Consider the following 21,955-nt stretch of genomic DNA (forward strand, 5'->3'; position numbering starts at 1 on the left):
CACCGGTCGGTCGTCATGCCCCTGCTCCAGCCAGCTGGGAGGGAAGCACGAGGAGCCAGGGCCCTTCCTTCTAAGCAGCGTCCCTTCTGAGAACGCGCCTTCGCCAAAGAACAAGGTGAGGGGGGACGGCTGTTTCAAGCCGCGTCTTTGCCCGACAGGCTGGAAGCCGCGTGAGCAAACCCGCCGTCAGCCGAGGCCTAGCGCCACCTCCGGGGGCTGACAGGGAGGCCGGAGTCTGCACCCCTGTACGAAGCGTGTCCCCCGCCCCGGCCCCGCCGCAGGACTGAGGCAGTGGTGAATGGGCTTGGTAAAACCGGGGCTGGAGGAGAAGACGCTCATTCTGTTAGACGGTCGGGAGGTGAGGGCGACGGGCGTCCCCCGCATCAGGAGCCCACGGGGGCACCAGGGAGTGGTGGCCCCAAGTGGGCTCAGCCGGCACCTTCCAGCGCGGCCTCGCACAGGCCCGTTGGGGCCTGGGTTCTCGGCTCCTTCCTCTCCCGTCTGACGTGCAATTAAATGCTCTAAAAACTTGGTTTCCAGTCACACAAATAAGTGAAACAAGGAGAGAAAGTACTTTCTGGAGGCGTCGGGTCCTCACGTGGAATTGCCGGACTCCGTATTCTCTTATCTGGTCGACAGGAATATTTCAGCTGCCTCATTGTTTTTAGCTCTCAAGCACACAGCATGCTCTCCGTTGAGCAGAAAAGACGATGTCACAGGCGGGGAGCGGCACCAGGACTTCAAACCCACTTTGGTGAAACTGCAGCGCCCACGTTGTAGCGACAAAGCGCACTGGTGTCATGTCCATGGGGGGTTTATATCTAGACACTTAACCTTTGGTCATCCCTGCCCTCGGCTCTAAGTGGTGGTGCCCTTCTGTGTCGATCGCCGTCAGGGGGTGTCCGCTCACGCACCCCCGGCAATTTAGGCCCCGCGCGTGCTGCCGCAGGTGCGCTCCGCCCGGACAGCCCCATAGATTGGATTTGGGAACCTAATAAAGCCGTGGCAGGGCGAGAAGAGAACCTCATGCTGTAGTGTGTGTGTGTGTGTGTGTGTGTGTGTGTGTGTGTGTGTTAAATGCACAAAACCCTCCCAGGAAATGTTTCCAACTGGTCTGAGCAGCCCCTCTTTTCCATTTGTTGAACAAATGGTTTTGCGCATTTATCGGATGCAACCTACGAAGTATCGTCTGTAACTGTAAGATGATTTTAAAAATCAAGGTGCCCTTTGCTGCTAATCCAATCTTGCCATAAAACCGATGGAATGTATAGCAGAGAACTTCTGGAAATTTCATTGCCTGTTGCGGTGGGGGGGGGGCGCATTTTAATATTAATTGTCTCTGGTTAATTATGGCAGAGTAGCTAGCATGGGAAATCTGCGCCGTAAATTTCCCGTGGAGGAATCCTGCCCGGGAGGGGGTGTCCGAGACCAGCACAGAAACCCTGCGGGGTCTCTGGGCAATGCCATGAACAAGGGGGTGAACGTACACGTCAGGGGCTGTGTCCACCTGAAACCGAGCATCCCGGGGGTGGGGGGGCCACGCGACCTAAGACCACAGCACGCAGAGTGGGCCCCTTCCACACTCCTTGGGTGCCCCCCCAGCTCCTCTCCAGCTGCCGCTTGTGGGTCCTGGGGCCGCGTGGGCACAGCCACAGGGCAGGAGCCCCAGGAGCACCCCCAGGATGCCCAACAGCAGATCTCTGGGGGGCCCTGGAGAGAGGGGAGGGGGGCAGGCTGGCCTGGGCTTGTCAGGTGCCGAGACCTTGCGTGGTAGGCCGCCTGCGCCCGTGGGGGACGTGGGGGACGCGGGGGTGGGGGACGCGGGGGTGGAGGACTCGGGGGAGGACACGTGGGGGGGACGCGGGGGGGACGCGGGGGGGATGCGGGGGTGGGGGACGCAGGTGTGGAGGACACCGGGGGGGACACAGGGGTGAGGGACGCGGGGTGGGGGGCACGGGGGGGACGCAGGGTGGGGGGGACGTGGGGGTTGGGGGACGCGGGGGAGGGGACGAGGGGTGGGGGGCATGGGGGGGACGCGGGGGTGAGGGACGCGGGGAAGGGGACACGGGGGGGGGCCGGCTGCCCCTACTGGAGCAAACACAGCTCTGGAAGGCGCAGCTGCTCCTCCAGCGGCACAGAGCCCGCTTGGGCGTCTCCCTGCCCCTGGCCGTGGCCTTGGAGGCCTGGCCCCCAGGGGGGTCTACATGCTCACCCTGGCAGTGAGGACTCCCTTCCCCGCGGCCTGGGGACAGGCCCCAGACCGCGTGGGACCATCAGGCCAGCTAGGGATGGAGACTTCATTTGTGTCCTGATCTGTCTCAGGCTTAGCCTCTGACAGTTGAGCCACAAAAGGGAGGGGACACGTCCCACCTGGCCAGCTACCCCTGTGCAGTCTGCGCTGGGGCTCCTGCTGGGACCTGCCAGCCGGGCTCCTGGGATCCTGTGGTCAGAGCCCTGCTTGCCGGAAGTCTGGCTCCGGGGACCCTTTATGCCACTGTGTTTCCCCCCACGTCACAGAGCCTATGGCCTTCGGGTCACCACAGTGCTGCCTGCGGCCTCTGTCCACTGGGAGTGGCCGTCAGCACAGACTGGTGGGGGTGAGGGTCTCTCCTGGGACAGGGTGCAGCCCCTGGGATTCAGGACCCACTTTGGGCAGGGAACTCAAGGAGGCCAGGAGGCCAGGTCGGCACCCTGCACCCTGACCTTTCCAGGGTCCCTTGGCAAAGTTTCCGGGGAGAGGTCTGCAGGGGTCTCTGCTGTCCTGGGCGGTGGTGGGCGGGGGGCAGGCCTGGCCCTGGCCCCATGGCAGGGCAGCGTGGGGATCCCCGGTGCCACCCCGAGGAGATGCCTATGGCTAGCTAGACATGTAGGCATGGGGCTTGGCTGAAGGTCGGCCCGAGGGGGGCCGCGGGCCAGGTGCCCACTGTGCGTGTGCCTGCGTGGATAAGCACCGTCCTGTGGTACCGCGTGCATCGGCGTGCATGTCTCCCATGTGGGGTGTGCATGTAAGCGTGTGGCTGCGCCCTGGTCACAGCCGGCTCCTCAGTGCCCAGCCCCTCACAGCACACCCCTGGTGGGCTGCAGGCCCCAGAGGCCTTTCTGGAAACCTCAGGACCAGCTTCCTTCTCCCCGTAAAGGCCACTGCCCCCAACCCATCACTCCTAGAGACTCAGCAAATACCCTTTCGTCCCCTCTGGAAAGAACACGGAGCCATGAGCTCTCTCTTCCGGGGATCAGCACAACCCCAGCCCTCGTGGGAGGTGAGCTGCTGTGTCCGGAGACCCTGGCCCGGCCCAGCGGGGAGCCCCCAGGCATAGGCTCCCGGCCAACACTTGCACGGGAGCCGAGCATGAGGCCAGCTGCGTGTCCAGACCCTGCGTCCCCAGGGCTGCTCTTCTGCCGCTTTCCCACGGGGGAGCCCCGTGTGGGCAGTGGGCTGCCCGCGTAGCCCTCTGGGGCTGGTGTCCCTGTTGGTCACCTCAGGGGCAGCCTGGCCTCGCCCTGCCCAGCTGGGCACAAACAGCCTCATCCCGGAGGCGAGGATGGGGGTGTCAGAGACAGGCTCAGGACCCCCCAAATCAGCCCCCCATCCAGCGGGTTTGACGGCGTCCCGTCCCTTTCGTGTCCTGGTGGCAATCCCAGCACACTGGAGCCCAGGAGTCAAGCCGGGAGGTGACAGCGTGCCCTCAGGGTCACAGGAAGTGCCTTTCGGCATTTCTGGAAAAAGGAGGCTTTAACCGCTTTGTGGAGCAGGCGCACAGCTCCCTTCGGAAGGACACACGCGCACAAGAGGGACAGGGCAGCACGTCCTTTATATTCCGAGCATCCAGAAAGGACGTGGGCCAATGGGGACCCTGGCTTTGTGTCAAATCCATTTTCTACGCTTCAGTAAAGGGAGGGACGGAGGTTCCTCGTCAGGAACGGTGCTGTGCCCCCAGGCACGGGCCCTGCCAAGCTCAGCCATGGGGGGGGGGCCCTGAGCGCCGCCCGGCCAGGCCCAGCCACGAGCTGCCTGCAGGCTGGGCTCTCACGGGCTCCTTGGGAAACTCAGGAATTTGAAAACCTCTGGATAAAAACCCAAACCAAACTCTGCCCGCAGGCGGGGCCTCGGTTACAGCCCTGCAGCCAGGATGAGGCCTTGGGCGCCCCACACGGAGACCCATGTTTCTGAGCAGGTTCCCAGGGTGCCTCCATGCGGGGTGCAGACCATGTGGACACATCGGGTCGAGGTGGTGCAGGAGCGCCCAGCAGGGCCTGCCCTGGGCTGCGTCGGGCCAGCCCTCGGGCACAGGCGCCACTGGGCACACACTGCATGGTGGGCAGGGGTCGCGGCCCCGAGGGAGCCCTCGTGTGGCGACCGGGCCGTCCAAGAAGGAGCCCGAGGCTGCCCCCAGCCCTGCCCAGCACTCAGGCTGCGTCCTCACCCCCCGGGCCGTTGAGACACTGGCCCCGTGAGTCCGAACCGTGCAGACCACTCTGCCTTCGGAAGGCGGCAGCTCCCTGGCTGGCCGGGTCTCTGCCCTGAAGACTGACGCGGTGTGTCTGGTCACCTCCACGTGAGACGGCTCTCAGCCCCTTAGGCCCAATAGCATTTTATTTTTTTTCCCTTCATTTAAATGAAGAAAACATTCCAGCTTGTGTCTGGCTCTCGGCCCGGGCCCCCACCCCCACCCCCGGTGGCCGTTTGGCAGTGGTGGCCCGGCCTGTGGGAGCCTTGTTTACTCTGGCCGCGCTCCGCCTGCGTCTCCGCGTCCTACACAGGTGATTAGGGAGTCTAATGAGTTGGCTGTAAAAAGATAATTAATCGACATTTCCTCCCAGAGAGGTCAAGCGCGCTCTCCCTGGGGTGCAGCCTCCGTTACAAGTCGCCCCCCTCCCCGCCCCCCCCCCCGGACGCAGCGATGACCTTTATCTTGCTGATAATTAAAATCGACAGAAAGGCTTTGGAAATAACTCCTGAGAGCTGGGGTCGGTATCTATGGGCAGGGGCCCTGCCTCGAGCGTCGGCCTGGCTGGCCAGGGACCGCCCCCCACCCCCTAGAGTGGCCGGGACCAGCTCCACGGGCCCCTGCAGGCCAGGACGGGGCCCTCACCGCAGAACACGGTCCCCACATTGTCCCCAGGCTGAGGAGAACCGTGCGTCCCCCGAGATGGGCGCGTGGTGGGGCCGCTCTCTCGGAGGGTGGGGGCCCCGACCAGGAGCATGGCCAGGAGGGCCTCCTGCCTGATGGTGCCTCTGTAGCTCGGTCTGTTACCAGGGGCCGTCCTACATCCGGCGGCGCCTACCACCAGACTTCCGGTCTTTTCTATCAGGACCAGGTTTGCCAACAGGGTGGAGAAGGTGAGGAAGGGGCCGCAGGAGGGGGTGAGTGTTGGGGGCGTGCACGGCCACCCCATGACAGCAAGGTGGACGGTGGCAGGGCCAGGGCCGCCGGACATGCCTGCAACAGTGCTCTGGGGGCGGGGCGTGAGCAGAAGCCAAGGGCCAGGCGTCCAGAGGCTTGGTGCGGCGGCCGGTGGTGAGCTAGGACGCCGTGTGCGACGTAGCCGGCGTGGCCGGCCCTGGAGGTCCTGCGGCCAGATGGCAGGAGGCCTGGCCCGTCAGGACATCACACGTGCAGGGCAGACAGCAGCTGAGGGACCGCTGGGACGTGTGGCCTGGGAAGCCACGGCCCAGCTGAGACACGGAGGCGAAGGGGGCCACGAGGCCGTGTGCAAAGAGGGGCTGACGAGTGCGGGGCCCGAGCACGGCCAGGTTGTGGCCACGGTGCTGTGAGGGGCCCAGGACCCCTGTGAGGGCGGCGCCAGTGGGAAGGGCTGGGGCTGAATGCAGGAGCGAGGGGGAGGGCGGGAAGGGACCGGGCGGGAGCGGCGGCTGCAGGCTGAGCCCCAGTTCTGGGAAGGTGGCATCACATCTGAGAAGCAAGGGTGGCTGGCGGGGGGCAGTCAGGTGCGCAAGTCCCACGTGGTGGCCACACTTTGTGGGGAAGAGGCCTCGGCGCCCCAGAAGCCTCCTGGGCCCAAGCGGCTGAATCTCGGAGACCCCTCCTCGCACAGCGGACAGGCCGCCCCCTTGGTTAAGCCCACTGGTGTTGGGTTTCTCTTGCTTTCCACAAAAAGGGGTCTCAGAGCCGCCTTCTCTCTCGTCCTGGGAATGGCAAGAGGGGGACCCGCCCACACCCGCGTGACGGAGAGTGTCAGGCCTGTGTCCGAACCGAACTTGGCTGCCCATGTGACGACCTCCCCACCTGACCCGCCGCGTTGGGAGGTGCCGGTGTCAGGCGTGCAGGTGCGCACTGCGGCGCTCTCGGGGCCCCGGCTCCTCACCGAGGGGCTGTGATGACCGAACGCCGGCCCCGACCGGCCCTGGGGCTCCTGTGAAGACCCTCGGGCAGCTGCTTGGTGACAGGTCGGCTCCTCGGGCCCCTGAGCCAAGGGAGGTGATGTGCTCTGGGCTCCGTCCACACGTCCCCCGGCCACCCAGCACATTGAGGTCCGGGTCTGGCGTTGCTGCGGTCACAGGCACACATGGGGGACCCACTCTTGCACGGCCACCTTGGCGAGGGCATTAGGACACAGCGCTGGGGCCTTTACTGGCCGGAGGCGTCGGTAACAGACAACCAGCCCCCCTCGGGCCCACTGGAAACCGCCGGTGCGCTCAGAAACAAATCACTCCATCAGCAGCGGAGTTCACAGTCATTGCCCAGGACATGATAGTGTGGGGACAGCAAAAGCTGATGGGGAGAAGGACATTAGTTAAAGAATGTCCTTGCAGAAGGAAAGACTTTACTTTTTATAATGCGCCATAATGATGAAATTAAGGCCCCTCTGAGAGAGATGATTCCCTGCCTGTAATTTGGAAATACTTCTGGGGCCTGCTGGCATCTCTCCCTGCAGAAGCTGGGCTCCAGGGAAGGGGACTTAATGCCTACCGCCCCTGGGCCCCGTCCAGAGCACAGATGAGAGACGCCCTCCTCCACGGAGTCCTCCCCCCCGTTAGCGGGAGCACCCAGCCCACCTTGCCCGCCTCCAGCTGTCCCCACAGCCCCAGCCCCTCCCTGTGGTGTGACCAGCTCCCGCTGGTGGCTTCTTCCTGTGCGAGAGCCGGGCAGGGAGCTCAGGACGGAGGTCGGTCAGGAGAGCCGGGAGCCCAGTCCCCATGCGGTAGAGGGTCCCGACGCTGGGGTGGGGGGGACAGAGTGTCTGGGACAGAGCTGCACCAGCCTCACAACCCCCTCTCAGCGGCCGGCTGTCCATGCAAGGGACGGAAGGAGGGGGCAGCCAGGGCTGCACGCCATCGCCCGGTGCGGCGGAGCCTGGGGAAGGGACCGCCGGGAGACGGGTCGGCGGGAGGGGAGGAGTGGAGAGAGCCCGGATGGACAGGGTCCACAGTGGGGGTACCTGCTGCAGGGCCCAGCCCAGCCCGGAGGATGTGGGGGCTCCTGGGGGGCTCTCACCCCTTGTATTCCACACTCGTCCCTGATGGGGTCTGACGTCACCGGAGCATGCAGCCATGGCGTAGAAACGTCCTTCTCTGGTCACACGGTGCAGACCTGGGGCTTTCCTGGCCCAGGCGCCCTGAGCCTTGGGCGGTGACTGTGCGGTAGGAGACCCTCCTCGGCCCAGAGAACCGGCCTGCCAGGCCCTCACGGTGGACCCCAGGTGAGGGGGCGGCTAGTGGCCGAGGGCCACAAAATACGCCGGCACAGGGCCGGGGCTGTGTACCCCTCGCCGGGCGGGGCACGCGGCCAGCGCCCCAGCGGCCGAGCTACAGAAGCCCCGAGTCAGAGGCCGCGTGACGGGTTCTGTCCCATCTTGGCTTTGTGTAGTTTGAAGGGTCTTCTGTCCTTCACTTTCCAGGAGAAGCCTCGTTCCCCCCAGCGGGGGGACGCAAGCCCCCCGATCCTGACGACTGCAGGCGAGTGGAACAAGGCTGTGCCCGGTTCTCGGACGTCTGCCTCGGGCCCCCCCCACCCGGCTACCACCCAGTCCTCTTCCTGGACGCCTCCCACGAGGTACGGGCCGGGAGACCCCCGCCCCGGGGCTCAGCCCCCACGCCGCCCACCACCGAGGCCCGTGTGCTGGTTCCTCCTCTGAGCCCTCCCCCACTGCTCCTTCCAGAAGGCAGGCAGCAGCCCTGTGGGGGACCTGGGCCCCTGCAGGACGCCCGCCGCGCAGGCCCCGCCGGGAGGCAGCAGGTAGGAGACGCTGACCGACCCGGGGCGCTTGGGGGTCTCAGTTTCCCTCAGGCATGTGACCCTGGGACCCCACAGGCAAGGCCTCGGTCTGCCCAGGGGCTTCACGCGCTTCTGTGGCCTGGACGGTGGGAGAGACTGGGCTCCCTGCCTCGGGGGAGAGCCCGGGCGGCCCACCGAAGGGACGACACTCCCCGAGAGTGTGCGGAGGCCGGGAGGGGCCCACAGGGTGGGCGGGGCAGCCACAGGCCAGCCACGTGCGAGCCGCAGGCCCATGGCCCGTACTGGCCTGTCCTTAGCAGAGCAGACACGCGGGGCAGGGCTGCGAGCGCCACAGCAGGGCCCAGGAGACACCACTCTGTCCCCGTGTCAGCCACGCGCTCTCTCCAACCCACAGCCCTGCCGGGAGGAAGGCTGAGTTCCAGAAAAATCTCTCCCGGCATCTGTTTGTGGGAGCAGCCCGTCCCCTGCCAGGCCGCGTGGGCCGAGCCTCAGGTGGGACTGAGCTCACCTCCCCTCCCCCCAGAGCCCCCGGCTCGCCCGGCCTGCCCCCTCCCGGCTTGCAGCTCCGTGGGGCTTGGGCAGGTGCAGAGCAGAGCTGGGGCCAGAACCTCGGACCCTGAGAGAAGAGCCCCCACTCTTAGAAGACAGGAGCCCTCCCTCTGCGGGCGGGGGGAGATCCATGGTCCTGGGGGGAGGGGCGCCAGGCCTTCCAAGACGCCCACCTGCTGGCAAGGGCCGGCCTCTGACCCGCGTGTGGCCTTGTCGTCAGCCCCGGGGCACCAAGGCCAGCGTGCCCCGGGTGCCACTCGCTGCCTGCCAGGGGCACCCGTCCAAACAGCCGGTGGGAGGCCCGGGGCGCCCGTCCTGAGCCGCCGCCGCCTGCCTGCCGCTCTCCCGCAGTCCCGGGGCTCAGCGGTGACTCGGGGGTGGGGGGGGGGTGAGGCTGGCACAGCAGCGTCGCAGGCTGACAGGCCTTTGATCCCACCCGTGAGGTGGGGCCGGGAGGGGCCGTTTCCAGGGGAAGGTGCCGCCCTCTGTGTTGTTCTGAGTCACGGTTTGTGAATCACATACGAAGCCCGCTTTACACAGTAAGTGGAGAAGGACAGACTTTAAAAAAACAGCCAAGATCCCGCTGAATGCAGAGACGCCACATCCAGCCGGTGTCTCGGTCGCGGGAAGGCACGTGTGAGCCAAAAGCTGCCACACGCGGAGAGCAGCTCCCGTCGATGCGCACGGGCCGGCGGCGCGCAGGGTGGGTGCTGCTCCGGTTTGCAGCAGGGGCAGCAGGGCGGCCGAGGGGCCGGTGAGCCGTCTGCTTGCAGCAGAGAGAGGGCCCTCGGTGTCAGCTCCCCCCAGGGAAAGGAGGCAGGGCCCGCTCATTCTCTTGACAGTTTGGGGGGCTTGGAATTCAGCGTCCACGTCCGGCGGTCCTTGTGGTCCCAGGAGGGCTCTGCGCGTGAGCCGCTGCCGTGGCTGGGGCTCGGGGTCTCCCCAGGAGAGGAGCCCTGGCCGGGGGGCCTTGAGCGGGAGCTCCAGGGCTCGGGCTGCCCCCACCCCAGGGCCCCGCCAGCAGGCACGGGTCTGAGCGACGACATGCAAAGCCTTTTGTGGCTGCAGAGTGCCTCCCCTCCCCCCGCCGGAACCCACCTCCCCTGACCCCGTCACAGGTTCCCTGTGGCACGTCACCTCTCTTAGACCCCACGGCCCGAACAACCACTTCCTCCAGGGCCCCTGCTCTGTGCCCCCGAGGCCCCCACCCCGTCTGCAGGTCTTGTGGCCCCCAGGCCCCCACCCACAGAAGAGCGAGGGGAGCCTGCCAAGGCCCCCAGCATCTGCCCGGGCACCCCCACCAGCTCTGCTGCGGGGACATGGACCATCCCCGTGTCCCCTCACTGGCTCCTCACTCTGCTTCAGGCACGAACCCCCCACACCAGCATCCAAACCTGACTCCCGACCCCAAAAGCCCACCTTTCAGAACTCTTTGCAAACCATCCTTTCTAGCAACTGAGGCTGATTGGCAGATCAGGAGCCCGGGACCTCCCCCTGGGTCCGCTGTGCGTTAAGGAGCCCTCTCAGGGTCTCAGATCTGTGGCTCCGGCCTGGCCCACCCCCAGGGTCAGGGCACTGACGGGATGATTGCCTCCCATGAATGCGACCAATGGCCCGAGATGCTCCTGACGCTCCGTGGAGCCCCAGACCCACAGTGCCGGTGGGGAGGGAGGGGCGGTGCAGGGGAAGGGAGACTCTGGCAGCTTCCTGCCCCAAAGTCTCTCCCCTCCCTAGCCGCTTAGCACGCAGCCACCTCATCCCTGCTGACAGACGCCTCAACTTCCCGGGGAGGCCACCACCCAGACCCCGCTTTCTGCAATGGGGAGCGAGCCTGCTGGGACTGACCCAGCCCCCGAGATGGGGTGCAGGGCCCCGTCAGCTTTCCCCCCGGGCCCCCTACCCCAGGCTGCCTCAGGCAAACGCAGGGACCACGGGCCAGCCAGGCGTCCAGCCCAGAATTCTGCATTTCTGGTTGTAGGTTTATAGTCTGCCTCCCAGTCTAGAATGAGCCCCCCCCCGGAGGCAGGGCCATGGGGGCCAAAGGCCGGGAGGGGGCAGCCCCCCCCACCAGACCAGAGGCTCTACCTGCCTCCTCTCGCCCCCCAGCAACCCCAGGGCCGCCTGCCTCTTGCACGGTTCGCTGCCCCTCACTTAGATGAGCTATCGATGAGCTATCGGCAAAGCTGGTGGCAGACTGCTCCTGCTGTCCCCGTCCCCGGCCAGTCAGCAAACACAGTCCCCACACAAGGGTCCCAAGGTGTTACAATTTCCGTGGGGGTGGGATGGGGATGTGTGCCGATGGCTTCTGCCCCCAGGAGGCTCGGCACACCGCCCCCTCCTCACACCCAGGGGCCAGGGGTGCAGAATGGCCTGTGCATGTCGGCACTGGGTCCAAGAACTCCCGCAGGCCACAGACGGTGGGGCCACGGGGCTGACGTGATCATCCGAAGCGTCCCAGGCAGCTGCCAGCCCGCCTGGGGTGACCTGACTCAACTTCGGGGTCTGCGGCAGGGTCGCAGCTCCAGGGCTGTGGCCCGTACCCGTGTGCGGCCCCACGGACAGGGGCCGTCTCTGCATCTTCACCGAGGCTCCTGCCCCGAGTCACCTGTGCGCCCTGGCCCGTCCACCTCCACCTGGTGACCCCCAGCAGCCACAGTAAACCAGCCCAGGGCAGAGCTGCCCCGGAGAGCAGCCCCGGAGACTCACACAATAGAAATGACTGGAAAAGGTGCCTCCATCTTCACAGATTAAGAAGGACGCGCCACCCTATAATTTCAGAGCCCAGCAGAGATTTTAATTTACATAGGAAGGGAGAGCCTTCCAGAGGAGCCGTCCGCCTCCTGTTACAGCTTCCAGGCGTAGTTCTGCAGTATCTTCAGTGGCTGAGAATCACCTTTGTGCATTTTGGTGAAGGGAAGGGAGGTGAAGGGTCACACCCCATGGCCACTGGGTCCCCAGTGGCTTCTACCCTCCAGCACACGCTCTGACCGTTTATTCTTGGGGTGTGTGCCGCCCAGGGAAGGGGGCACGCGGGTGCAGCCCCATGCCTCGGGGCCCAGCCCCCAACCCACTGGGAGCCCTTCACCACACAGACCCCATCCCAGCCACGCCCAGCAGAGTCCCGGCTGGGAGGGCCCTGCACGTGGATGACCGGGCCTCCGAGCCGCGTCCCGGCGTCCCGGAAGGGCCGTGGAGCCATCTGACTCCATTTCCCGGGAGATGGCATGAATCACGACCCTGACTTCTCCCCTGACTCAGAGTCTGGGGCCCGCGTTCCCACCTCCCCAGGGTCAGGTGGGCCCCCTTCCGCGGGGCAGAGCGGGGCAGTGGCTGGCCGGGCCCTGTGAGAAGCCCAGAGGCTGCTCCTCTGTGCCCGTGGCCCCTGGCGAGGCTCTGTCTCCAGGGCGGGGGCTGAGCTCCGAGGGTCCCGGCTAGGCCTGCCCCATCAGATCCGGCTGACCCTGCAGGCCCCGCCCAGAGCACCTGGGGGTCTCAGCGGGGCCAGCCAGTGCTGACCCCACAGGACAGAGCCCAGGCCCCAGGGTGGATGAGGGGGGATGGCAGGTGGACCTGTGTCCCCGGGACAGGGTCAGCGAGGAGCCCAGGATGGAGGCTCCTGCGTCAGGTGTGCGGCGGTCACCTGCGCGACCCTGCCTGGAGGGGCTGCCAGCACCAAATATCTATTCAAGTAAAACACTAATCGGCTCCGTCTGTATTGGCCTGGTGACTGACGAAGTGAGTAATCGCGGAAGTCTTAATTAAACCCATTTTTCTCCACGTGAGCAGGGGCGGGGCTGCGCGGGCCAGCACATCGGGCTCCGGGCTGGCCGTGTGCTGAGCCGGGAGTGAGCAGTCACGGGCGAGGTCGGCCCGAGGCCCCCACCCACCTCCGGGCGGACTGGCCGCTGCCGCCTTGTCCTATTACAGGGTTTGGGGGGAGGGTGCCCGCTTCAGTGGGGTTCTCCTGGGCGGCTGGGCAGACTCACGGCCACATTTACAAAATCGACTCCATCTTTTGCAGCTGACACAGCTCCACATCATTCAGGAACTGACAGGGCTCTGTGTCATGTTGTGAAATTCCGTAATATGCCAGGAATGTCCCTGCGGGGACGCCTCGGGACGCGTGCGCCGGACCCCGGGCGTCCCAGAGAAGAGCAGGAGACCCGCGGGGCTCTGGGCAGGGGCGTAGGGTCAGTGGGGTCCCGGGCTGGTGGCCTGTCCTGGGTCTGAGCGCCGGCCCCAGCAGAGGGGCGAGGGGACCGATCCGGCGGGCCTTGGGATGGAGCCTCGCCCCGGCTGTGGGCACAGAGGAGCAGCCTCCGGCCTCCTCGCAGGGCCTGGCCAGCGCTGCCTCGCTCTGCGCTGTGCACGGGGTACACACGTCCCTTCCCTGCACCACGGCTGCCTCTGGGGCCACTTCTGGGTACCCCCCACCCCCTCCCTCTCTGCTCTGTGACCTACACAGGGCTCAGCTCCGGAGACCAGAGTGTGTGCTTTGGAACCCAAAGGTCCAGGGTGAAGCCCTCAGCCCCTCTGCCCCACGCCCCCCCTCCGGCACACCTGTGCCCTGCCCTGCACACACAGCACCCCCCCACCCCCCTGCCCCGGCCTTTGGCATGTGCTGGCCCCTCGGCCAGGAAGGTCTTCCTCTGCCTGCAGCCTGCGTCACCAGGCAATGTGTCTGCTGTAGGGCAGCCCTGCTCCTGGGGGTGTCCTAGCAAAGTGGGGGGCTGGGGGGACGGGTGGCTTGATCTCACATGAGCCCCAGGGCAGCACGGGGTGTGAGGGCTCCCAAGACAAGAGGGAGCCATGCAGCGGGCTCTGGTCCCCTGGGGACCTCGTCGCCCCTTCCTTGGCCACTGGCCCCTCCCAGAGTGGGCTCAGCCTCCGCCTCCCTCCCCCTCCCCGGGCTGGAGGCTCCTCCGGGAGTGTTCACGGAAAATCAGACATGGAGATTGATGGGTTTCTCTGCTTCCTCAGAAACTTTAAAGATGGAGAAATGAGCCCCATCATCCAAGCAGGAGTAATAAACGGAAGCAGGTGTGAGGGCCAGGCGGGAACAGCTGGGCTGGTGGGGTGCGCACCCCCCTCCCAGGCAGTGGGGCTGGGCAGGCGGCAGGCGGGGCCTTAACCCTTCCACGCCCGCTGCAGGCCCGCCCCCGCTCCCACACACAGCCCACTCTGTGGGCTTTCCGAGCCCAGAGCTGACTGGCCACTGGGGACGGGGGCCCCTAAACGGTTCTCAGGCCCCCAGGTCATCTGTGCCTCGGCCGTGGCCTCCGGCCGCTCTCCGGCTCGTGTGCGAAGGGGCCACTGAGGCAGTGCGACCCCAGTGCCCCCGGGTGCCCTGTGGGGCAGAACACGCTCTGCAGAGGGAGAGGAGCCGGGGCTGCGCGCCCATTGCACCCCGTGTCTGTGCCCGTGGCCATCGCTCGGTACCCGCGGCTCTGAAGCCCCTGCTTCTCTGGGGTCCCCCGAAAGCGACGATGGTTCCCAACTCAGCCCCAAGTCCGGGCCAGCCGCGCTGCAGCAGTTAGCTGCTGTTCTAATTTTGGAACTTTCTTATGGGCTCCCTGTGGGGGCCGCGGACAGCCGCAGTCTCCTGTCCCACGTGAGCAGGTCAGGAGAGCCTGGGCCACTTCTCTGCAGGTCACACAGCCTCAGGCTGGCCGTTCCCCAAATCCATGTCTTGACTGGCACTGGCCTCTGTGGCTCCCCGGGTGTCTGCAGCACATCCCATTAGTACCGGGGGACGGCCGTGATGCCCACACAGCTGCGGGCAGAGGCCAGGACCCTGGGCCTTGGCCCAGGCGGCTCCTCGCAGGGAGCTCTCCCCACCCAGGATATGGGAAGAGGTCCCTGTGCCTTCTCACCATGGTCTCACCACTGGGCCAGGGTCTGGCTGGGTGGCCTCAGGCTTCCTCTCCAATTATAGCCACTCCCACGGCTCTGTGCCCCCGGGGTGCCCAGGCCGCCATGGGCATCACCTCAGCAGTGGTCCTGCTGAGGGTCAGACATGCCTGTGGCAGTTCCGGTGGGACAGTCCCCAGGTGCATCCCTGGGGGCCTCGTGGTGTTTCAGTCCTGAGACATGCCTGTCCCGGGAGAGGCGGAGTCAGGAGAGCCTGCCGAGGTGGCTTGGCTCACCAGGAAGGACACTCTCAGGGCCTACGGAAAGGGAGGGGCGCGGGTCATGGGGAGTGGCGGGGCCGGCGGGGCCGAGGGGAGGGCGGCTGGACCGCTGGGCCACTCAGGCCGCCCGTGCCTGGTAGGAGCCTGCAGGGCTAGAGGTGGACCTGGGAGGAGGCCGCCCAGTCCTCTCCTGGTGCCTGCCTGGACCTGGGTCCGGTGGCTAAGGCCCACCAGGCCTCGTAGGGACCAGGAGACACACCGTGGGGACCTCACCACAGAGTGACTCATATGGTCCAGGTCCCACCTCACGGCGATGCAAGCAGTCAGGACAAGATGGCCTTTGGGGGCCCTGGAAGGGCAACCCCGAATTGCAGCCCCAGAGGCCTCACGCCCTGCCCTCCACTAGGAGCCCTGGCCGTTAGGGCCACAGAGACGTGACTCGGGGCCGTCTGGGCACCATGTCTCAGTCTGGTCTGTAAGTACAAGAACAGGCTTCTGCTTCCAGCCAGGATGGACCGCAAGGGGCTGGATCTGCCCTCCCACAGGTAAACACGTAACAAGCCAGGTAAGATCCAGGAAACCACGGCCGGCCTTCAAGACCCTGGACCTCAGGTGGGAAGGAGGAGGGGCCCCTGAGAGGCCCCAGCTCACTTCCCAGAGCATTTCCAGCTTTAGTGCAGAGAGGAGACCCAGCAGGTTCAGGGGTCCCCACGAGGGGACAGACGGAGCTGGGAGTCCCGGGAAGCTGAGGCAGCTAGAGTTTGCAGGAGGGAGCACGGGAGAGGAGGGAGCCCCAGAGATCTGCAGAGCGTGAGGAACGTGCTCTCGAATGTGCCAGGAAAACCACCGAGAGGGTCACAGCAAGTCCTGCCCAGAGCTCACACAGGGCCGTGAAGAGTGCTCGCTCCAGGGGCCAGTGTGGAAGAGCTCCGGCTCACAGGACATCAGAAGAGCCCTAAGTGGTGGGGAGTAATTAACCCTATCTTGAGCCCCACTTCAGAAACCTTCAAAGCAAGACCCAAAAGGATCAAACCGTCTCTAAGTAACTGAACAACATCAAGACTGTAAAAATACAGAAGCATCCAGGAGCCAAGAAAGTAAAATCCACAATGTCTAACATCTGACCAAAAATTACCAGGCACACAAAGAAAGTACAACCCGTAACAAGGAAAAGTAAACCAATCAAAGCCCACCCAGAAGTGACACCAATGGAAGAGCCCGGGGACAGCGGCATGCGACGCGGTCACCGGATTCTGTGTGTCCTGCAGGGGAGACTGGCCACGCTCAGCAGACGCGAGGCGGGAGGGAGCGGAATCACCCTCTAAATGCACGTGGGGGGGGGGGTTGGCGGGAGGACGGGAACCGGGCAAGCTTGTGGCACAGCCACAGAAACGCCCCAGATGAAACCCAGGAAGAGAGGCAGGACCGGACATCGTGAGCAAGGCAGCCTGCACTGTCCAACGGCTCCTATCGGCCAAAAGTGCACGGAGTCAGGGGCTCCAGCTGCTGCAGGGGGTGACGTGACGGAGGAAATGAAGAAAGAACAGCCACAATTTTTTCAAACTCGATGAAAAATATAAACCTACAGATTGAAGACACAAGGAACCCCAAGCGCAGGAAACCCCAGCCACAGATAGAAACACGGCTGGAGCGCCGGGCCCCCAGCCCCGCCCAGCCCCTGGGTCCCCAGTCTCCCCCGCGCCCTTTCTGCCCCAGGGGAGCCAGCACCGGTTCCCAAAGGGGGACCGTTTGCTCCTCTAGCTCTGATCCCCCCTTGATTCCTGGAGGCTCAGCCCAGTGCTGTGTACACAGTCAGTGCCCAATTAGTGTTCCTGCTGTCACATGGCCGCCCAGGGCTCCAGCCGCACCCTCAGCGCGTGGCCTCTGGGGACGGCCTCTTAGGTGTCCCAGGGCGCCAGGTCCCCACCCCGCGGGTCTGGGAGAGCCGTGCCGCTGACGGGCGCCTCTGGCCTCGCCCAGACTCCCCAGCTCCTTCCCGGCTCTGCCTCTGATTTCTCGAAGCCCTGGGGGTTCTGTAAAAACTCTTGGGATTCTTGTAACCCCGTCGCTTTCTCTGGAAGCTGGCAGGCTGACAGACTCCGGTTATTCTTAGTGCTGAATTATTTATCTGTGTTCCCCTCCTCACCCACATTTCAGAATCTGTAACGTGGCTCCTGGGTCCGAGCCAAGGCCCATTTTCCCCCGCTCAAAATGAAGTAATTTTAAAATCTTTTGTCTTTAATTTTTTATCACCCAAACCATGCCCGTGGTAATTAAGCTTGGCAAGGGGTCGGAGCCTGGCAGGTCGCCGAGCCGATGCCAGGGAGCACCCCCCGTCCTCCACCCCCAGCTCTGACGAGGCCAGGCTGGGAGGAGTCCCCTGGCTCCCCCCAAGGCCACTGGATACATCATTCAGGGCAGAGCCCAGCCGGTCCCACTTGGGGCTTCTGTCCCACCAAGAAGTGCACCTGGCAGCTGGGGGAGCCGGTGGGGGGGCCTCCACACGACACCAGCACCCTCATCTCCCCAGGGTGGCCTCCTGGTGACCGCCCTGTGGGCAGGCGGAGTGGGCACATCACCACACACCCCGGAGCAGAAAACCCCCGGTCAGGTCGAAGCTCTCAGACTTGGCCTTGACTGAGGTGCCTCGGGCTGCCCGTCAGGGCCTCTTGTGACACCGTGTGGCCGCCGTGGGGGAAGTGAGGGTCTCCATCCCTCGGACTCGGGTCCGAGCCCGGGCACCCCCACGGCTGGTCTCTGCCTGCTACCTTTCCTTTCCCTTCCCATGAGGCTCCCAAGTAACAATGGCCTTCAGTCCCTCTGAGAGGGACCCAGGGGGACACACCAGGGCCCCACTGAGCCCAGTCACCGCTGGAAAATAAACACCACACATAAGTCCCTTCCAAACAGAGCCGGTGCGTCAGCCCTTCTCTGAGCGGCCTCTGCCCGCCCCCCCGTGAGGACGCGGCGCAAGAAGCACCCTTGATCCTACAGAGCTGCGCGCGGAGCAGGGACCGTCTGTGGCCCCAGCCTCTGTCCGCGGGCATTTTTGGGTTTAGACGGCGAGGCACCAGGCCAGGGGCAGAGAGCTGCCCAGACGGGGTACTTACCTCACCCCCCAGAGGCAGAGATGGGGCCTCGGAGGACAGGAGGTCACACCTGAGGCCACCAGGCAGGGACGGCAGGGTGTGCGCTGTCCTCAGGGCCCCGGGGCCCTGGCTGCAGTTTTGGGGGCAGAGCCGCAGGCAGCTGGGCACCGGGCGGCACTTCAGGGCTTCCTCCTCCTCCCTCCACAGGCCTGACGGGGCGGCCACCGCAGAGCCCGCGGCTGCAGCCTTCCCAGGTAGGGGGCCGGGGGGGGGGGCGGGGGACCGAGGGGGGACAGACGGGGGGAGGTGGGGGACAGGGGACAGAGGGGGTGTGGCCCAGCCCACCATCACCTCACAATCCACACGTATCATCGAGCTTTTGGAGACTCCCTTCCCCTGGACACACCCCTACTTTCAACACTCATCTGGACTCTGGCAGCCAGGGCACCTGAGAAGGCAGCTCCCCGCCTGGCCGCCCCCACGCCCCCCAGGGCACCCCGGGTGGAGGGGACATGGGGCCCCCGGAATGGCTGCGGGTGCCAGGGGGGGTGCCTCTCTCTCCCCAGGACGAAGTGAATCTCTCTGGTTCCTTGTGTCCAGGGTCCCGGTCGCATGGCCAGCAGGCTTCCAGGTCTGGGCCCCCTCGACCCTTGTATTTGGGGTGTTAGCAGAGCCTGTGGCCCACATGCCCCACCTTGTGCAGGGGAGCTGGGCTCTGGGCAGTGCCCCCCACCCTGCCATGCAGGCCTCAGGAGTCCCAACGACAGCCACGTGATTCTGCTGACTGGCCGGCAGAGCTGGTGCTGTGGTCCCTCTATTTTAGGACCCGGGGCCCCCCCGTGCATCCCTGAGGGTGGGCAGAGGGGATGTCCTCTGCACTCGGTTAGGGGGTCCGATGGGCGACGGGCTGGAGGAGGGCCAGGTCCCGAGGAGAAGCGATTTCCAGGCTTTGAGGGGTGAAGCCAGTGGGTGGCCGCACCGGCTCCGTGGGGACGCTGGGCACAGAGCCCACGGCCAGACCACGTGGGCCAGGCCTCGGGTGGCTTCTGAGGCCGGCACGGTGGCCACCGGCCAGACCTCCTGCCGTCCGCGGGGAGCGGAGCATCGGCGGCGAGGTCAGCCGAGGGCGGGGGCTGGTCCCGCGGCCGCTGCCCACGGAGCTCGCTCCCCAGCCGGGCCGCTGGCCGCAGGCTGGCGTAGCTGTGTCCCGGGAACACCTAGAAACGGGCTGCTTGGAAACACTGGCGTTGCCATGCGCGGCTTTTCCTCCGGGCCGGCCAGGGGGGCCTGGTGCCCGGGGCTGCGGAACGGGGGCCCCTTCTCAGGCCCCCCAAATTTCTGAAGGAATTGACTCAAAGCCCAGCAAATTCCTGCTCCGCCCCCCCCAGGGCCCTTTCCCGTCCTGCCCCCGAAACACAGGGCGTCCACAGTCCCTGGTGAGTGTGCGGTGAGGGGAGTGCCCGCTTCCCAGACCAGGGCGCTGGAATGTTCTCTCTGACGGTGTGAGCCGCCTCCTGCGCCCCGGTTCAGCTGCGGCCGCATTCCTGGTGAGAGCCCGGGCCAGCCCAGCGAGGTTTTTCCACGCTCTGGTGCCAGCCCCCTCGGGCTCGGGGGAGGGGAGAGGAAGGTTTCCATGGCAACCGCACTTTCTGTTATTTCTTATTTTCTTTTTTATGGTTTCTCCAACTTTGAAGCTCTGCAGACAGTTTACAGACTGCAGAAGGGAAAGTGCTTCTCTGTCCCCGGGCGGCCCCCCCCCCACCCCAGCCCGGCCCAGCCGGCCGGGGGCTTCAGACAGACCCGACGATTGTGTCTTCCGAGGCTTAATTATTTAAAAAAACATTTTAGAAGAAATGAATTACTTTTCTGCTAAAAAGATAGGGAGTTTTGTCAAAAGAATCCTTGCACTCAGCCGTGCAGCCCCATCGGGGGTGAGGGGTGCTCCACCCGCCAGGTCCTGGGGCCACAGGGCCCGGGAGAAGACTGGGGGTCCCGGGCAGGGCCTGAGGGAGGGCGGAAGCCGAGGCCAGGGCAGGAGCCGGGCAGCTGGGGGCTACCAGGGACGGAGTTTGAGCACCCGTGTTTTACAGGGGAGTATGTCATCATGATCCACGATGTGACCGATCCTCCCTTCCTGGGCCACACGCTGCCCACTGCCTTCAAGCACCTTCGGGTCTTGGGGAAGGGGACGGACCGGCAGCCCCACATCCCTGGAGAAGGCCCCGAATCCCCGAGCTAGAAGAGCCACCCCCTTGTGCCCCAGAGCCATCCATGTCCCCCCTCCCTCTTCCTCCCCTTCCCCCGTTGGCCTAGTGGGGGCTGGAGGGGCACCTTTCATGCACCCCAAGGCCACTGGCTTTAATAAAATGTTCAGTACCGACTACCAAGAGGTGCTTTACCCAGACGCAAGCCCTTCCCCACACACCCAGGATACCCGTAGGGGCTCCCCTGGGTGACTGCCAGGCCCCCTTCGGGCTGGCACCCCCGGGGCCCCAGGATGAGCCCAGGCTGGGCTGGGAACGCGCCGGACCTTGTCCCCCTGCGACAGAGTCCGCCAGCGACGCTGGCCTGACTGACCCCTCAGAGCAAATGCTGCCTCCCCACCCACAACCCCTGCCTTGGAGGGTGCCCCCCCACCGCCCCTGAAAGCAACCCGGAGACACGGGAACCAGCCGCCAAAGGAGGAATCAAGAGGCGGTAAGCAGGTGACTGGTTTTCCGGAAATAGGCTTCGTGTCTGCGGGCACGGGACGGGGACACCTCAGGGATTTCACGGCTGCCTCTGAGCCACAGCCAGTGCCCGCGAGAGAGGGGCTCCGGGCAGGCAGCGGGGCCCCCTCCTGCGTCCTCTCCTGAGTGGGCTCACCCTGGTGCACCCCGTGCTGGGGGGCTGCACTTGCCCCTGGGCCGCGAGGCCCCCTGCCTCTTCTCGTCCTGAGAAACAAGGAGTGGGGAAGAGCATCCAAGCCCCCCCCCCCCGCTGCTCCTGGCCCAGAACCCCCGCAGAGCCCGTGCCCCTCCTCCTGGACGAGGACCCCAGCCCCACTCCCTCCTGGATGGCGGGACCACCCACCCCCGCTCCACCTGTGCCCCCCGCTGCTCCCTCGCCCCCCCTCACTGCTGGGCCAGGGCTCAGCCCCCAGTCCTGGTGCTGCTGGGCCCCCGGCGAGGCGCAGGGGAGAGGAGTGACGGGATGGCCTCCCTCCGGCCCTCAGGGCATTGCAGACGAGCACCCCACACCAGCCCACCCCCCCGTTCCCTGATCGTCTGCTTCTCCCCTACACGTGCTGGTCATGATGCCTACAGTGCTCGCCTCCCTGATGGCACCTTCTCACGAGGCCTTCCTTGGCCACCAGCTCTGAAGCCTCACCCACCTCACGTCCTCTGAGCAGACGGGGGCTGGCGCACCGACCCCCTTCACTTGTCTGCTCCCCAACGTTCAGAGGAGATGTTCGGTCTCTTTTGGTCACTCGCACAGCTTTAACATCCAGCACATGTGTTGCCCACAGGAGGCCTCCAACAAATACTTGTTGAATGAATGAGTGCATTCAGAGCACCTGCTCTGTGCCAGCCAGAACGGGAGGCCTGGAGACAGACTGGGCAGAGGAGGTGTGCAGGGAGACTGGGAGCTGAGTAGCTGGCAGGATGGCTAGAAAGATGGTTTGATGGACGGATGGAAGGAAGGGTGGACGGATGGATGGACGGATGGATGGTGGATGGATGGATGGATGGATGGATGGATGGTGGATGGTGGATGGATGGATGGATGGATGGTGGATGGATGGATGGATGGATGGTGGATGGATGGTGGATGGTGGATGGATGGTGGATGGTGGATGGATGGATGGATGGATGGGTGGATGGTGGATGGATGGTGGATGGGTGGATGGATGGATGGGTGGATGGTGGATGGATGGATGGGTGGATGGTGGATGGATGGATGGGTGGATGGATGGGTGGATGGACGGATGGATGGATGGTGGATGGAT

The 21,955-nt window shown here is 65.3% G+C and overlaps 1 protein-coding gene across 3 annotated transcripts in view; it reads left to right on the forward strand.

Annotated features, from left to right (window-relative positions):
* The window catches only part of MORN1 (MORN repeat containing 1), a 48,203-nt gene extending 27,863 nt beyond the window's left edge, over positions 1–20,340 (forward strand). Inside the window, exons 11-15 of one of the 3 annotated variants that reach the window (XM_039248294.1) lie at positions 7,861–8,015; positions 8,122–8,198; positions 18,175–18,221; positions 19,356–19,514; positions 20,058–20,117. In XM_039248294.1, the coding sequence (XP_039104225.1) occupies positions 7,861–8,015; positions 8,122–8,198; positions 18,175–18,221; positions 19,356–19,465 (389 nt within the window). In that variant the 3' untranslated portion in view covers positions 19,466–19,514; positions 20,058–20,117. Of the gene's footprint in view, positions 1–668; positions 1,012–7,860; positions 8,016–8,121; positions 8,199–18,174; positions 18,222–19,355; positions 19,515–20,057 lie in introns of those variants that run through there. The other 2 variants (XM_039248293.1, XM_039248295.1) reach the window with 2 other exon arrangements.
* Positions 20,341–21,955: the final 1,615 nt, after the last annotated feature.

Source organism: Hyaena hyaena, unplaced genomic scaffold (assembly GCF_003009895.1).
Source record: "Hyaena hyaena isolate Hyena2069 unplaced genomic scaffold, ASM300989v1 scaffold_308, whole genome shotgun sequence".
NCBI classification, from domain to species: Eukaryota; Metazoa; Chordata; class Mammalia; order Carnivora; family Hyaenidae; genus Hyaena; species Hyaena hyaena.